The sequence below is a fragment of the Gallus gallus genome (assembly GCF_016699485.2).
Source record: "Gallus gallus isolate bGalGal1 chromosome 16 unlocalized genomic scaffold, bGalGal1.mat.broiler.GRCg7b 16_unloc2, whole genome shotgun sequence".
In the NCBI taxonomy this organism is placed as follows: domain Eukaryota; kingdom Metazoa; phylum Chordata; class Aves; order Galliformes; family Phasianidae; genus Gallus; species Gallus gallus.
This window is the reverse complement of record NW_024095939.1, coordinates 56,810-74,318: the sequence shown is the minus strand read 5'-3', so window position 1 is coordinate 74,318 and position 17,509 is coordinate 56,810. Positions and strand designations below refer to the sequence as shown.

Here is a 17,509-nt window from a genome sequence, read left to right as displayed (position 1 = left end):
CCCAATGGGCACAAAGGCATTGGGGTGGATCCCAGTGGGATTGGAGAGATCCCAAAGGACAGGGAAGTGTTGGGATGTATCCCAATGGGATTGGAACGATCCCAATGGGCACAGAGATGTTGGGATGGACCCCAATGGAATCATGGTGATCCCAAATGACATGGAGGTACTGGGATGAATCCCAATGGGATTTGAGTGATCCCAAATGCACCTGGAGGTGTTGAGATGAATCCCAATGGGGTTGGATGGATCCCAGTGGGATTGGAGCAATCCCAATGGGCACAGAGTTTTTGGGATGGACGAGTCATCCCAATAGGACCAGGGAGATCCCAAAGGACACAGAGCTGTTGAGATGGATCCTGATGGGATCGTGGTGATCCCAAATGGACATGGAGATGTTGGGATGGATCCCAATGGGAATGGAGAGGTCTCAATAGGATTGTAGTGATCCCAATGGACACAGAGGTGTCGGGATGGATCCCGATGGGACTGAAAATGGGAACGGATGGATCCCCACTGTCAGCTGTCCCACAGTGGGACTGGAGCTGGGATGTCCCCAAAGGGACGTGAAGGGAGGAACCAATGGATACCAATGGATCAGCATCCCTAAAGAGACCCAGAAATGGGAACTGATGGATCCCAGTGGATGGATGTCCCCATATGAACATGGAAATGGGAACTGATGGATCCCAATGGATCTGCATCCCCAAGGAGACCCAGAAATGGGAACTGACGGATCCCAGTGGGCGGATGTCCCCATATAAATGGGAACTGATGGATCCCAAAGGATGGATGACCCCAAACAGTCTCAAAAACGGGATCCCAATGGCTCAATGTCCTCATATAGCCATGAAACAGGAACTGATGGATCCCAATGAGTGGATGTCCCCATATGGACCTGGAAATGAGAACTGATGGATCCCAGTGCATGGTTGTTCCCAAACAGACCCGGAAATGGGAACTGATGGATCCCAGTGGGTGGATGTCCCCATATGGACCGGGAAATGGGAACTGATGGATCCTAATGGATGGATGACCCCATATAAATGGGAAATGATGGATCCCAACTGATGGATGTCCCCATTTGTACCTGGAAATGGGAACTGACAGATCCTAATGGATGGATGTCCCCAAACACACCCGGAAATGGGAACTGACGGATCCCAACTGATGGATGTCCCCATATGGACATGGAAATGGGAACGGACGGATCCCAATGGATGGATGACCCCACGTAAATGGGAACCGATGGATCCCAATGGATGGATGTCCCCAAACAGACCCCAAAATGGGAACTGTCAGATCCCATCGGCTGTCATTCCCCCAGCCCATGGAGCTGCTCCCCGTGCCGGCGCTCACTCGGCAAGGGATGGTGCCGGGGCGCCAGGAGCAGCACCAGCAGGCGGTGGGAAACCGGGGGGCACGAAGGCTCTGGCAGGGAAAGAGAGAGCCCAAGGCAGCTCCAGGGGGGACAGCGGCAGGGGGGGTCCGGCGGCGGGGAAGGGCGGCGGTGCCGGCGGGGGTCCGGCGTCGGCACGGAGGTCAGCAGGGGGCGGCGCGGGGGTCTTCTCCCCGCTATGGGTTCTCCGGTGCCGGTTGAGGTGGGAGCTGCGGCTGAAGCACTTCCCGCAGGCCGGGCAGGCGTAGGGCTTCTCTCCGGTGTGAACGCGGCGGTGGATGGTGAGCTCGGAGCGTTGGATGAAGCTCTTGCCACACTCGGGGCAGCCGTAGGGCTTCTCCCCGAGGTGGGTACGCCGATGGGTGAGGAGGTTGGAGGAGACGCTGAAGCACTTCCCGCACTCCCCGCAGCGGTACGGCTTCTCCCCGGTGTGCATCCTCCGGTGAATGGTCAGATCTGACTTTTGGATGAAGCCCTTCCCGCAATCCCCGCAGGCGTACGGCTTCTCCCCGGTGTGGATACGCCGGTGCTTCACCAACGCCGAGCGCTGCCCAAAGCCCTTCCCGCAATCCCCGCACTTGTAGGGCTTCTCCGGCGGCGCCGGCGGCACCGCGCCGTCCCCATCCCCATCGCTTTGATGGGAGCACTGATGGGGCGGTGGGCGCCCGCCGGCGTGCGCCCGCTGGTGCTTAAGCAACGCGGCCCCTTGGCCAAAGCAGCGCCCGCACTCCCCACACTTATAGGCCCGGCCGTGTCGGTGCGCAGCCAAGAACTCCTCCACGTGCTCATGGCACCGCTCGGCCACGTGGATCTTCCGGTGCCTCTCCAAGTGCGAGCTGACACTGAAGCTCTTCCCACACTCCCCACACTGATAGGGCCGCTCTCCGGTGTGCACGCGTCGGTGCCGCTCCAGATCGGAGCGTTGGATGAAGCCTTTGCCGCAATCACCGCAAGCAAACGGCCGCTCTCCGGTGTGGATACGCCGGTGTTGGGTGAGGTTGGAACCACGGCTGAAGCTCTTCCCGCAATCCCCGCAGCGATGCGGCCGTTCGCCTCCGTGCGTCTTACGGTGTTTGGAGAGCGCCGAGCGTTGGCCGAAGCCTTTGCCGCACTCCGGGCACCGATGCGGTGCCGACGAACCGACGTCGTTCACCGGCACCGGGCGATGAGTCGTTCGGGCTCCCACCACGGCTCCGGCGTGCGTCCGGCGGTGCCGATCCAGGTGTGAGCTGACACTGAAGCTCTTCCCACAATCCCCACACGGATACGGCCTCTCTCCGGTGTGCACGCGCCGGTGCCTCTCCAGATCGGAGCGTTGGATGAAGCCTTTGCCGCAATCACCGCAGCGGTGCGGCCGTTCACCAGTGTGGATGCGTCGGTGTTGGGTGAGGTTGGAGCCACGGCTGAAGCCTTTGCCACACTCAACGCAACGGTGTGGTTTTTCGGCGGCGACGGCCGTCCGGCACCGCCGGGAGCAGCCCGGGCAGCAACGTAGTTTGGTAGCGGCACCACGGGCGCATTCGGCGCACGGCGCCGGCGTCGGCTCGCTCTTCTTGGTGCTGCGGCGTTGGGTTTTGGCAACGGGTTCCGGTTGCGATGGGGACGGTGATGGGGATGGGGAGGGATCGGCTCCGTTTGGGGACGCGTCCTCGGCGCCGGCACCTGTGCCGTGGGAGTGCCATTAGCACCCATGGGTGTCCCTGAGCTCTGTGTTCCCAATACGCCCTGGCTGATTGTTTCCATCCCAAAATTGGAGGTTCTGTGCCCAAATCTGGGGGTCCCGTGCCAATGCTGGGGGGCCTGAGCCATAATTGGGGGTCCCATGCCAAAGTGGGGGGTTCTGTATCCTAACTTGTTTTTCTGTGCCAAAACTGGGGGTCCCGTGCCCAAAGTTGGATTCCTGTGCCAAAACTGGGGGTCCTACACCAAAACTGGGGGTCCCGTGCCCGAAGTTGGATTCCTGTGCCAAAACTGGGGGTCCTACACCAAAACTGGGGGTCCCATGCCCAAAGTTGGGTTCCTGTACCAGAAGTGGGGGTCTTGTGCCAAAAGTGGGGTGTCCTACACCAAAATTGGGGGTCCCATGCCCTAATCTCTGTGGGAGTCCCATGGTCCCATGCCAAAACCGGGGGTCCTGTACCTAAAGTTGCGATCCTGTGCCAAAATTGGGAATCCCAGCCCAAAATTTGGTGTCCCATGCCAAAACTGGGATTCCTGTGCCAAAATTGGGGGTCCCATGCTAAATTTGGGATTCCTGTGCCCACATTGGGTCTCCCTCCCCCCCCCCCCCCCAAAATTTTGGCTCACCCATCCCCACATCTCCACTCCCACCCCCAAGTTTTGGATCCTCACCCCCAAATTTGGGGCTCCCACTCCCAAATTCTCAGTCCCATCCCCCAAATTTGGGGCTTCCGACACCTAATCCCCATCTCCCGACCCCAAATCTCCCATTCCAGCCCCAAATTTGGGGCTCCCACCCCCACATTTCCACTCCCACCCCCCAAATTTCGGGCTTCCGACACCTAATCCACATCTCCCAACCCCAAATCTCCCATTCCAGCCCCAAATTTGGGGCTTTCACCCCCACATTTCCATTCCCACCCCCCAATTTTCGGGCTTCTGACACCTAATCCACATCTCCCAACCCCAAATCTCCCATTCCAGCCCCAAATTTAGGGCTCCCACCCCCACATTTCCACTCCCGCCCCCCAAATTTAGGGCTTCCAACACCTAATCCCCATCTCCCAACCCCAAATCTCCCATTCCAGCCCCAAATTTGGGGCTCTCACCCCCACATTTCCATTCCCACCCCCCAATTTTCGGGCTTCTGACACCTAATCCACATCTCCCAACCCCAAATCTCCCATTCCAGCCCCAAATTTGGGGCTCCCACCCCCACATTTCCACTCCCGCCCCCCAAATTTAGGGCTTCCGACACCTAATCCACATCTCCCAACCCCAAATCTCCCATTCCAGCCCCAAATTTGGGGCTCCCACCCCCCATTTCTGCCCCCACCTCCATCCCGGGGGCTGCGTGTCGCTCTCCTCCTCCCACGCCGGGCCCCCCCCGGGCCCTGTTCCCGCACCAGCTCCCGTAGCATCCGTTCCACCTGGCAGCGCCCCGCAGTCTGCAGCAGCAGCCCCAACTGCCGCCTCAAATCGGGGGTCCCCCCGACCCCAGACCCGGACCCCGGAGGTGCCGGGGGGGCAGCTTCTGTGGGGTGGGGGTCACAGTCGGCGTCGGTGCCTGGATGGCAAGAGTTTGTCCCCAAATCCCGAGGGTACGGGGTGAAATAGCGAGGTTTGGCCCCCACATCCCAACATTTCACCCCAAATCCCAGCATTTCACCCCAAAATCCCAAGATTTTCAGCCCAAAATCTCTAGATTGTCATCCCAAATCCCAAGATTTTATCACCAAATCCACCAAATTTGCCCCGAATCCCAAGATTTCACCCCAAAATCCCAAGATTATCAACCCAAATCCCAAGATTTTACCCCAAATTCCAAGATTATCAACCCAAATCCCAAGATTTTACCCCAAATCTCAAGATTTCACCCCAAATCCCAAGATTTTACCCCTAAATCCACCCAATTTGCCACGTACCCCAAAATTTCACCAAATTGGAAAATTTAGCCCCAAAATCCCAGGATTTCACCTCAATATCCCCCAGATTTGCCCTTAATCCCAAGATTATCACCTCAAAATCCCAAGATTATACCCCAAATCCACCAAATTTGCCACGTATCAAAAGATTTCACGCCCAAATCCTAAAATTTAGCCCCAAGATCCCAAGATTTCACCCCCAAATCCCAAGATTATCAACCCAAATCCCAAGATTTCACCCCCAAAATCCCAAGATTTTACCCCAAATCCACCAAATATGCCCCAAATCCCAATATTTCACCCCCAAATCCCCCCAAATTTGCCCTAAATCCCAAGAATTCACCCCCAAAATCCCAATTCTTCCCCAAAGTCCCAATAAATTCCCCCACATCTCCCAGAAATCACCCCAAAATCCCAGAATTTGCCCAAATCCCAACAATTTGCCCCAAATTCACCCCAAATTAGCCCCAAGTCCCAAGAATTCACCCCAAAATCCCAAGAATTCACCCTAAAATCCCCAAATCTGCCCCAAATCCCCTTTGATTCACCCTAAAATCCCCAAATTTGCCCCAAATCCCCCTTGATTCACCCCAAAATCCCACGGATTCACCCCATATCCCAATCAATCCCCCAAAGTCCCCCAGAAATCACCCCCAAAACCACCCAATTCACCCCAAAATCCTCCAAATTCCCCCCCAGATCCCCCAAATTCCCCCCCAAATCCCCCAAATTCAGCCCAGATTTGCCCCAAATTCACCCCAAAATCCCATGGATTCACCCCATACCCCAATCAATCCCCCAAAGTCCCCCAGAAATCGCCCTAAAAACCACCCGAATTGACCCCAAATCCCCCAAATTCACCCCAAAATCCCCCAAATTCAGCCCAAATCCCCCAAATTCACCCCAAAATCCCATGGATTCACCCCATATCCCAATCAATCCCCCAGAGTCCCCCAGAAATCGCCCCCAAAACCACCCAAATTGGCCCCAAATCCCCCAAATTCACCCCAAAATCCCCCAAATTTGCCGCAGATCCCCCAAATTCACCCCCAAATCCCCCAAATTCGCCCCAAAATCCTCCAAATTCAGCCCAAATTTCCCCCAAATCCCCCAAATTCACCCCAAAATCCCATGGATTCCCCCCATATCCCAATCAATCCCCCAGAGTCCCCCAGAAATCCCCCCCAAAACCACCCAAATTGGCCCCAAATGCCCCAAATTCCCCCCAAAATCCCCCAAATTCCCCCCAAATTTGCCCAAAATCCCCCAAATTCACCCCAAAATGGGGCTTTTTTTGGGGTCCCTCACCTGGCACCATCCCGCGGCGCCGCTGCGATTCGGCGAAGGCCGTTATCCGGGGCCAACTGATGGCGATCTCCTCAGCTGGGGGGGATTTTGGGGTGAAAAAGGGCAATTTTGGGCAAAAAGGGGAAATAATGGGGGGATTTGGTCGATTTATGGGATTTGGGGTTTTTGGGGGGGGAATTTGGGGCATTTAGGGGGTATTTTGTGGGGGAAATGGGAGTTAATGGGGGGGTTAATGGGAAGGGATGGGAACCGATCTGATTTTGGGGTGAAAAAGGGCGATTTTGGGCCAAAAAGGAGAAATAATGGGGGGGGATTTGGTCAATTTATGGGATTTGGGTTTTTTGGGGGGGAATTTGGGGCATTTGGCGGTTATTCTGTGAGGGAAATGGGACTTATTTTGTGGGGGTTAATGGGAATGGATGGGAACCAATCTGATTTTGGGGTGAAAAAGGGCGATTTTGGGCAAAAGTGGAAATAATGGGTATTAATGGGGAGGGGGATTTGGTCAATTTATGGGATTTTGGGGTTTTTTGGGGGGAATTTGGGGCATTTTGGGGGTATTTTGTGGGGGAAATGGGGGTTAATGGGAAGGGATGAGAATGAATGGGAACAGCTCCGATTTTGGGGTGAAAAAGGGCGATTTTGGGCCAAAAAGGGGAAATAATGGGGGGGATTTGGTCGATTTATGGGATTTTGGGGTTATCGAGGGGGAATTTGGGGCATTTGGGGGTTATTTTGTGAGGGAAATGTGGGTTACTGGGAACCGATCCGATTTTGGGGTGAAAAAGGGCGATTTTGGGCCAAAAAGTGTTGATTTTCCTCACCCAAAGAGATGACATTCTCGTAGTTCTCCTGCATGGCCCCGGGGGGGGCGCCCTAAAAAAGATCCCAAAAATGGGTCCAAAAAGGCCAATTTTGGGTCATTTTGGGGTTATTTGGGGAAAGGGGGGGGGAATATTTCATTTTTATTTCCATTTTTTGGGGTAATTTCCCCCAATTTTGGGTCATTTCTGCCCCATTTTGGGTCATTTCACCCCACTTTGACCCCCCCCCCCCTCCAAATTTCCCCATTTTGGGGTAAATTTCCCCATTTTTGGGTCATTTCACCCCATTTTGATCCCCTCCTCCTCCAAATTTCCCCATTTTTGGGTGAATTTCCCCATTTTCGGGTCCTTTCTGCCCCATTTTGGGTCATTTCTCCCCTATTTTGGCTCCCCCCCTCCGAATTTCCGCATTTTGGGCCAATTTCCCCCAATTTTGGGTCATTTCTGCCCCATTTGGGGTCATTTCACCCCATTTTGATCCCCCCCTCCTCCAAATTTCCCCATTTTGGGGTAAAATTCCCCTTATTCGGGTCCTTTCTGCCCCATTTTGGGTCATTTCTCCCCTATTTTGGGTCCCCCCCTCCGAATTTCCGCATTTTGGGCCAATTTCCCCCAATTTTGGGTCATTTCTGCCTCATTTTGGGTCATTTCTCCCCTATTTTGGGTCATCCTCCCCCCCCCGAATTTCCCCATTTTGGGGCCAATTTCCCCATTTTTGGGTCATTTCTCCCCTATTCCCACCCCCGCCCCCCCCGAATTTCCCCATTTTGGGGCCAATTTCCCCATTTTTGAGTCATTTCTCCCCTATTTTGGGTCCCCCCCTCCGAATTTCCCCATTTTGGGCCAATTTCCCCCAATTTTGGGTCATTTCTGCCTCATTTTGGGTCATTTCTCCCCTATTTTGGGTCGTCCTCCCCCCCCGAATTTCCCCATTTTGGGGCCAATTTCCCCATTTTTGGGTCATTTCTCCTCTATTCCTCCCCCCCCCCACCCCCCGAATTTCCCCATTTTGGGGGCCATTTCCCCATTTCGGACCAATTCCCCCCATTTAACGTCCCTCCCCCTCCATTTCCGACCCCACATTTTAGGGCCATTTCCCCCCATTTCGGCCCCATTCCCCCTCCCACTCCCCCCCAGTAACTCCATAACAACCCATAACCGCCCCATAACCGCCCCATATCCGCTCCATAACCCCACACCCGCCCCATAACCCCATTACCTTCGTTGTCGGGCCGGGGGGGGGGAGGGGGGGGCCGCTTTTTGGGGCCGTTTTTAGGGTCGGGGCGGCCCCAAAGACCCCCAAAGCGGCACCGCCCCGGATATGGGGCCGCGCGTCTCCTTCCTCCCCCGCCCCATATCCTCCTCTTCCTCCGCCGCCCCCTGGCGGTGTGGGGCGGCCCTATAAGGGCGGGGATATGGGGGGGCCCTATAGGGGCGGGGATATGGGACGGCTCTATAGCGGTTAGGATGTATGGGGCGGCTCTATAGGGACGGGGATATTGGGGGGCCCTATAAGGGCAGCGATATGGGGGGGCCCTATAGGGGCGGGGATATAGGGCAGCCCTATAAGGGCGGGGATATGGGGCGGCCCTATAAGGGCGGGGATATGGGGCGGCTCTATAGGAGTTAGGATGTATGGGGCGGCTGTATAGGGGCGGGGATATGGGGGGGCTCTATAAGGGCAGGGATATGGGGGGGGCCCTATAGAGACAGGGATATGGGGGGGCCTATAAGGGTGGGGATATGGGGCGGCTCTATAGGGGCGAGGATTTGGGTCAGCTCTGTAGGGGCGAGGATGTATGGGGCGGCCCTATAAGGGCGGGGATATGGGGGGGGCCCTATAGGGATGAGGATATGTGGCGGCCCTATAAGGGCGGGGATATGGGGGGGCCCTATAGGGGCAGGGATATGGGGCGGCCCTATACGGGCAAGGATATGGGGGGGATGCAGTTATGGGGTGAATGTGTGAGTTATCATGGAGAAGGGAACATTTATGGGGTGAGATATGGGGTCTGCTATGGGATAGCCCTATAGGGGTTGTAATATGGGGGATAATGCGATTATAGGGACCCAAACCCACCCTTTTTCACCCCAAAAGCACGCAGGCGGGATGTCGCTATGCTCTATTTTATTCACCTCACAAACACAGCCCCAAAATCGCTCCGATCGACCCCAAAAAGCCCCAAATCTGCGCGTTTCACCCCAAAACTGCGCCGTTTCAACCCAAAGCGGCCCACGAGAACGCGTAAGGCCCCATAGGACCCCATGGGACACAATGGACTCCCTAAGACCCCATAAGACCCTATCAGGTCCCATAAAACCCTATAAGGCCCCACAGGACCCCATAGGACCGCGCAGGACCCCATAGAACCTTTTAAGACCCAATAGGACCCCATAGGATCCTATAAGACCACATAGGACCCCATAGGGCCCAGTAAGAACCCTGTAAGAACCCACTGGACACACTGGACTCCCATAAGACCCCATAAAACACCACTGGACCCCATAAGACCCTATAAAAGACCCCATAAGTCCCCATAAGACCCCATAAAACACCATTGGACCTCATAAGACCCCACTGGATCCCATAAGACCCAATAAGACCCTATAAAAGACCCCATAAGACCCCATAAAGCACCACTGGACCTCGTAAGACCTCATAAAACCCCATTGGACCCCATAAGACCCGATAAAAGACCCCTTAAGACTCCATTGGACCCCATAAGACCCCCCATAAGACCCCACTGGACACACTGGACTCCATAAAACCCCATAAAATCCCCCATTGGACCCAGTGAGATCCCATAAGACCCCATGAAACCCCACTGGACCTCATAAGACTGCACTGGACCTCATAAAACCCCATTGGATCTCCTAAGACCCCATAAATGATCCCATAGGACCCCATCGGACCCCATAAAAGACCCCACTGAACACACTGGACTCCATAAGACCCCAGAGGGTCCCACAAAAGACCCCAGTGAACACAGTGGACCCCATAAGACCCTATAGGACCCCATAAAAGACCCCACAAAAGACCCCATAGAACACACTGGACCCCATAAGAGACACCATAAGACCCCCATCGAACCCCACAAAAGAACCCATTGAACTCACTGGACCCCATAAGACCCATAAAAGACCCCACAAAAGATCTCATAGAACACACTGGACCCCATAAGAGACCCCATAAGACCCCATAGGACCCCATTGAACCCCACAAAAGAACCCACTGGAACCCTTAAGACCCCATAAAAGACCCCATAGGACCCCATAAAAGACCCCGTTGAACACACTGGGCTCCATAAGACCCCACAGAACCTCATAAAAGACCCCACTGAACACACTGGACCCCATAAGACACCATAAAAGACCCCATAGGACCCCATAGGGCCCCATAAAAGGCCCCATTGAACACATTGGACCCCATAAGACCCCCTAAGATCCCATAGGACTCCACAAGACCCCCCATCCATCACTCCTCCTCCTCCTCCTCTGGCACCACCACCGTCACCACCGCATACCGCCGCGGCGCCGCCGGCTTCTGCCGGTGGCTCTTTTGGTGCCGTTGGAAATGGACGGTGCTGTTGAAGCTCCTCCCGCAGACCCCACATATGTGGGGCCGACCCCCGGCGTGGGTACGTTGGTGCCGGTAGAGGTGAGAGGTGCGACCAAAACGTTTGCCGCAGTCGCCGCATTGGTACGGCCGCTCACCGGTGTGGATGCGTTGGTGACGTTCCCAATGGGAGCTCCACGAGAAGGATTTGCCACAGTCGGCACAGCGGTAGGGTTTGGTGGCAATGGGGCCATCGTTGGTGGTGCCAGTGGGGTCAGCGGGGTCATCTGTGATGCCAATGGGGTCCCTGGCAATGCCAATGGGGTCATCAGGGTCATTGGCAATGCCAATGGGGTCATCGGGGTCATTGGTGATGCCAATGGGGTCATCGGCGATGCCAGTGGGGTCATCGGGGTCATCGTTGATGCCAATGGGGTCATCGGCGATGCCAATGGGGTTCTCGGGGTCCTCGCTGATGCCAATGGGGTTATCGGGGTCATCGGCGATGCCAATGGAGTCCCTGGTGATGCAAACAGGGTCATCGGCGATGCCAATGGGGTCATCGGCAATGCCAATGGGGTCATCGGGATCATCGGCAATGCCAATGGGGTCATCGGCAATGCCAACGGGGTCATCGGCGATGGAGGTCCCACCATTGGCAGTGGCGGTGCCATTGGTGCACCGGTGCCGTCCCCACTGGGAGCTCCACGAGAAGGCTTTGCCACAGTCGGCACAGCGGTAGGGTTTGGTGGCAATGGGGCCATCGTTGGTGATGCCAACGGGGTCATCGGCGATGCCAACAGGGTCATCGGCAATGGAGGTCCCACCATTGGTGATGGTGGTGGTGCCATTGGTGATGGCGGTGCCGTTGGTGCACCGGCAATGGGAGCTCCAGGAGAACATCACCTCACAGTCACCACAGCGCCGTCTTTTGGTGCCACGGGTGCCATCATCGGCGATGCCGACGGTGCTGTCAACCACGGAGGTCCCACCACCGGCGATGGAGGTCCCACCATCGGTGATGGCGGTGCCATGGGTGCACCGGTGCCGTTCCCAGTGGCATTGCCGTGAGGATGTCTTCCCACAGTCACCACAGCGCTGTCTTTTGGTGCCATGGGTGCCATCATCGGCGATGCCAACGGCGTCATCGGCGATGGAGGTGCCACCATTGGCCATGGACACCCCACCATTGACCATAGAGGTTCCACCATTGACGCCAACCCCACCATTGGCCATGGAGGTCTCACCATGGATGCCAACCCCACCATTGGCCATGGAGGTCCCACCATTGACCATAGAGGTCTCACCATTGACCATAGAGGTCTCACCATGGATGCCAACCCCACCATTGGCCATGGAGACCCCACCATTGGCCAAAGAGGTCTCACCATGGACACCAACCCCACCATTGGCCATGGAGACCCCACCATTGGCCACAGAGGTCTCACCATGGTCGCCAACCCCACCATTGACCATGGAAGTCCTACCGTTGACCACAGAGGTCCTACCATTGACCATGGAGACCCCACCATTGGCCATGGAGACCCCACCACTGACACCAACGCCACCATTGGCCATGGAGACCCCACCATTGGCCGTGGAGACCCCACCATTGACCATGGAGACCCCACCATTGACCCCGGAGACCCCACCACTGACCCCAACCCCTCCGGTGCCGCCATCCCCACACCAATGCCACTCCCAATGGGAGCTCCATGAGAACACCGTACCGCAATCCCCGCACCTCCTCCCTTCACCCCCGCCCCCCACCCCCCCCCTTTTCACCCCACGGCCGCACACCGACGTCCCCTCGGCCAAATGGCCCCGTTGATGCCGAACCAACGCCGGTGCGTCGCCGAAACTCTTCCGGCACCGCGTGCACTTATAGGGCCTCCTCCCGGCGTGGGTGCGTTGGTGCCTCTCAAAATGGGTGGTGCTGCCAAAGCTTCTCCCGCAGTAGGTGCAGATGTAAGAACGGCCACCGGCGTGGCCGCGTTGGTGCCGGTAGAGGTGAGAGCTTCGGCCAAAGCTTTTGCCACACTCGGCACAGCGGTAAGGCCTCTCGCCGGTGTGGGTCCTCCGGTGGCGTTCCCAATGGGAGCTCCAGGTGAAGGTCTTCCCGCAGTGGGAGCATTGGAAAGGGGAGGTCCCGGCGTGAGCGCGGCGGTGAGCGGCCAATTCTTTGGCACGGTGGAAGGTGAGGGGGCAGTGGGTGCATTGGTAAGGGGGGGCGGGGGTGGGGGTTGGGGGACCGGGGTTGGGTTTTGGTGACGTGAGGGTGGGTTTTGGTGATGGGGTGGGGGGTTTTGGTGATGTGGGGGTGGGTTTTGGTGATGGGGTGGTGGGTTTTGGTGATGTGGGGGTGGGTTTTGGTGATGGGGTGGTGGGTTTTGGTGATGGAGTGTTGGGTTTTGGTGATGGGGTGGTGGGTTTTGGTGATGCCATGGATCCGGTGGTGGTGATGGTGGTGGGTTTTGGTGATGGGGTGGTGGGTTTTGGTGATGGAGTGGTGGGTTTTGGTGACACCATGGATCTAGTCGTGATAATGGTGGTGGGTTTTGGTGATGGGGTGGTGGTGGGGGTGGGTTTTGGTGATGGGGTGTTGGGTTTTGGTGACGTGGGGGTGGGTTTTGGTGACGCCGATGTGGTCGTGGTGGTCATGTTGGGTTTTGGTGATGCCATGTTGGGTTTTGGTGCCATGTTGGTGGTCACGTTGGGTTTTGGTGATGCCGTGTTGGGTTTCGGTGCCACGTTGGTGGTAGTGTTGGGTTTTGGTGCCGTGTTGGTGGTCATGTTGGGTTTTGGTGCCGTGTTGGTGGTCATGTTGGGTTTTGGTGATGTCGTGTCAGGTTCTGGTGATGCCATGTTGGGTTTCGGTGATGTATTGGTGGTAGTGTTGGGTTTTGATGATGTGTTGGTGGCTGTGTTGGGTTTTGGTGATGCCGTGTTGGGTTTTGGTGATGCCATGTTGGGTTTTGGTGCCGCGTTGGTGGTCATGTTGGGTTCTGGTGACGCCGTGTTGGGTTTTGGTGCCGTGTTGGTGATCATGTTGGGTTTTGGTGACGCCGTGTTGGGTTTTGGTGCCGTGTTGGTGGTCATGTTGGGTTTCGGTGCCATGTTGGTGGTCATGTTGGGTTTTGGTGACGCCACGTTGGGTTTCGGTGCCGCGTTGGTGGCTGTGGTGGTCTCCAGGTGGATCTGTTGGCTCCGGTAGAGGTCAGAGGCGCCGGTGATGGCTCTGCCACGGTGCCGGCAGCCATACGGCCGTCGTTCGGCACGGCTTCGCCGGTGTTTGCCGAAGTGGGAACGGCAGCCGAAGGTTTTTCCGCAGTCCGGGCATCGGTAGAGGGGTTGGAGGACCAGAAGGTTGTGGGGGGGATGGGGGGAAGTGGGGGTCGGGACCCCCGCGGTGACATCGGTGGCTTCCGGTTGTTGGATGACCGTCCAACGGAAGGTGGGGGGGGAGGGGGGGGTCCAGAGGGGGGGGGGCTGTGGGGGTGGGGGGCTGTGGGGGGAGAAAGGGGGGTTAAAAGGGGGGTTAAAGGGGGAGGGGGAGCCAGAGACCTGCCCCCCTCTATGGTTGTTGGGGGGGGGGGGGGTTGAATACCCATCCCATAGACTCTAATGGTGGGAGGGGGAGAGGGGGACCCATAGACTCTATTGGTCAGGGGGGAGACCCCATTGCTGGGGGGGGGAAAGGGGAACCCATAGACCCCACTGGAGGGGGGGGGGTGGAGATCCCATAGACCCCAATGGTGGGGAAGGGGGGAGAGGAACCCATAGACCCCAACGGTGGGAGAGGGAGACCCTATAGACCCCACTGGTGGGGGGGGGAGACCCTATAGACCCCAATGGTGGGGAGGAGGGGAGGGGAACCCACAGACCCCAATGGTGAGGGGAGGAAACCACACAGACCCCAATGGTGGGGGGGAGAGATCCCATAGACCCCAATGGTGGGGGGGAGAGACCCCATAGACCCCAATGGTGGGGAAGGGAGACCCCACTGGGGGAGGGAAGGGTAACCCATAGACCCCAATGGTGATGGAGAGGGGAAGGGGAACCCATAGACCTCAATGGTGGGGGGGAGAGACCCCATAGACCCCAATGGTGGGGAGGAGGGGAGGGGAACCCACAGACCCCAATGGTGGGGGGGAGAGATCCCATAGACCCCAGTGGTGGGGGGGAGAGACCCCATAGACCCCAATGGTGGGGAAGGGAGACCCCTCCCCATAACCTTAAATGGTGGAGGCAGTGGAGATCCCTTCCCCTGAACACATGAAGATGGAGACCCCATCCCATGGGACCCACTCCTATGGGGCAACAGAACCCCCCACCCCAAAGGACCGCCCCCTGCCCCACAGATTTCCCCCCACCCCCACAGGACCACCCCCAGATCCACAGATGTACCCCCACCCCATAGGACTGCCCCCAGCCCCATAGGACCGCCCCCAACCCCATAGAGGACCCCCAGCCCCATAGGACTGCCCCCAACCCCATAGAGGACCCCCAGCCCCATAGGACCGCCCCCCAGCCCCACAGGGAACCCCCCACCCCATAGGACCACCCCTAGTCCCATAGGGAGCCTCCCACCACATAGGACCACCCCCAGCCCCATAGAGGACCCCGAGCCCCATAGAGGGCCCCCAGCCCCATAGGACCATCCCCAGCCCCATAGAGGACCCCCAGCTCCATAAGTCCACCCCAAACCCCATAGAGGACCCCCAGCCCCATAGGGAACCCCCCACCCCATAGGACCACCCCCAGCCCCATAGCGGACCCCCAGCCCCGTACCCTTCATCCATCCGCCATCTTCCTCCTCCTCGCTGCCCCCCAGCAGTTCCCGCTCCCCGTCCCACAGCTCCATGGGGCCGGGGGGGCCCGGGGGGGACACGGGGGGTTCGGGGGGGGGAGTTCTGGTGCTGTTCTGCATCCCAAAAGGTGGCAGTGGGGTCACCAGGTCCGGCCCCTTCCCACTCCCATCCTATCCCCATCCCATTCCCATTCCCATCCCACTCCCATCCCATTCCCATCCCATTCCCATTCCCAATCCCATTCCACACTTCCACTCCTATTCCCCATTCCCAGTCCGTCCCATTCCCATCCCCCATTCCCAGTCTGTCCCATTCCCATTCCATTCCCCATTCCCATTCCCCATTCCCATTCCAACTCCCATTCCCCATTCCCATCCCCCATTCCTAGTTCCATCCCATCCCCATCCCATCCCATCCCCATCCCATCCCATTCCCCTCCCCCATTCCCATCCCATCCCATTCCCATTCCCAATCCCATTCCACACTTCCACTCCTATTCCCCATTCCCAGTCCGTCCCATTCCCATCCCCCATTCCCAGTCTGTCCCATTCCCATTCCATTCCCCATTCCCATTCCCCATTCCCATTCCAACTCCCATTCCCCATTCCCATCCCCCATTCCTAGTTCCATCCCATCCCCATCCCATCCCATCCCCATCCCATCCCATTCCCCTCCCCCATTCCCATCCCATCCCATTCCCATTCCCAATCCCATTCCACACTTCCACTCCTATTCCCCATTCCCAGTCCGTCCCATTCCCATCCCCCATTCCCAGTCTGTCGCATTCCCATTCCATTCCCCATTCCCATTCCCCATTCCCATTCCAACTCCCATTCCCCATTCCCATCCCCCATTCCTAGTTCCATCCCATCCCCATCCCATCCCATCCCCATCCCATCCCATTCCCATCCCATTCCCCTCCCCCATTCCCATCCCATCCCATTCCCATTCCCAATCCCATTCCACACTTCCACTCCTATTCCCCATTCCCATCCCATCCCATCCCCTATTCCCATCCCATTCCCCATTCCCACTTCCATCCCATTCCCACTCCCATTCCCCATTCCCATCCCCCATTCCCAATTCCATCCCATTCCCATTCTCATTCCCAATCCCATTCCCATTCCATTCCCAATCCCATTCCCATTCCATTCCCCATTCCCAGTCCTATCCCATTCCCATTCCCACTCCCCCCATTCCATTCCCACCCCCCCCATTCCACCCTCCATTCCCACTGCCCCCCCAACTCACCCCCCATCCCAATCCCCCCCATTCCCATTCCCAGTCCCCCCTCCCATCCCCCCCATTCCCATTCCCATTCCCACCCCCCCATTCCATTCCCATTCCTCCCCATCCCTCCCATTCCCATTCTCATTCCCCCCCATTCCATCCCCAGTCCCCCCCATCCTCCCCCACTCCCACTCCCCCCATTCCATTCCCAGCCCCCCCATTGCCCCCCCATTCCCACTCCCCCCATTCCATTCCCAGTCCCCCCCACCCCCCCATTCCCACTCCCCCCATTCCATTCCCAGCCCCCCCCACACCCCCCCATTCCCACTCCCCCCATTCCATTCCCAGCCCCCCCACACCCCCCCATTCCCACTCCCCCCATTCCATTCCCAGCCCCCCCATTGCCCCCCCATTCCCACTCCCCCCATTCCATTCCCAGCCCCCCCACACCCCCCCATTCCCACTCCCCCCATTCCATTCCCAGCCCCCCCCCATTGCCCCCCCATTCCCATTCTCCCCCATTCCCATTCCCCCCCATCCCCCCCATTCCCAGACCCCCCCATTCTCATTTCCATCCCACTCCCCCCATTCCATTCCCAGCCCCCCCCATTGCCCCCCCATTCCCACTCCCCCCATTCCATTCCCAGCCCCCCCAACCCACCCCCCATTCCCATTCTCCCCCATTCCCATTCCCATTCCCATTCCCAGTCCCCCCTCCCATTCCCCCCCATCCCCCCCATTCCCAGACCCCCCCATTCCCATTCCCATCCCACTCC

At 57.6% G+C, this 17,509-nt stretch overlaps 1 protein-coding gene across 1 annotated transcript; it reads right to left on the bottom strand.

Moving 5' to 3' along the window:
- Positions 1-1,355: 1,355 nt before the first annotated feature.
- On the bottom strand, positions 1,356-15,556 carry LOC100859084 (zinc finger protein 665-like). Its single transcript, XM_040656661.2, has 7 exons — positions 15,484-15,556; positions 10,615-14,114; positions 8,356-8,535; positions 7,137-7,188; positions 6,313-6,387; positions 4,416-4,646; positions 1,356-3,061 (listed from the first exon to the last, which is right to left on the bottom strand). The coding sequence occupies exons 1-7, from the start codon at positions 15,554-15,556 to the stop codon at positions 1,356-1,358; spliced, it is 5,817 nt and encodes a 1,938-aa protein (XP_040512595.2).
- Positions 15,557-17,509: the final 1,953 nt, after the last annotated feature.

Excerpts from the sequence above, each read along its gene's own strand:
- LOC100859084 (XM_040656661.2), bottom strand. The coding sequence starts at position 15,556 with ATGGAGCTGTGGGACGGGGAGCGGGAACTGCTGGGGGGCAGCGAGGAG. Across the intron at positions 14,115-15,483 it reads AGATGGCGGATGGATGAAGG|CCACCGATGTCACCGCGGGG; the intron begins GTACGGGGCTGG and ends AACAACCGGAAG. Across the intron at positions 7,189-8,355 it reads CCCCCGGCCCGACAACGAAG|GGCGCCCCCCCCGGGGCCAT; the intron begins GTAATGGGGTTA and ends GATCTTTTTTAG.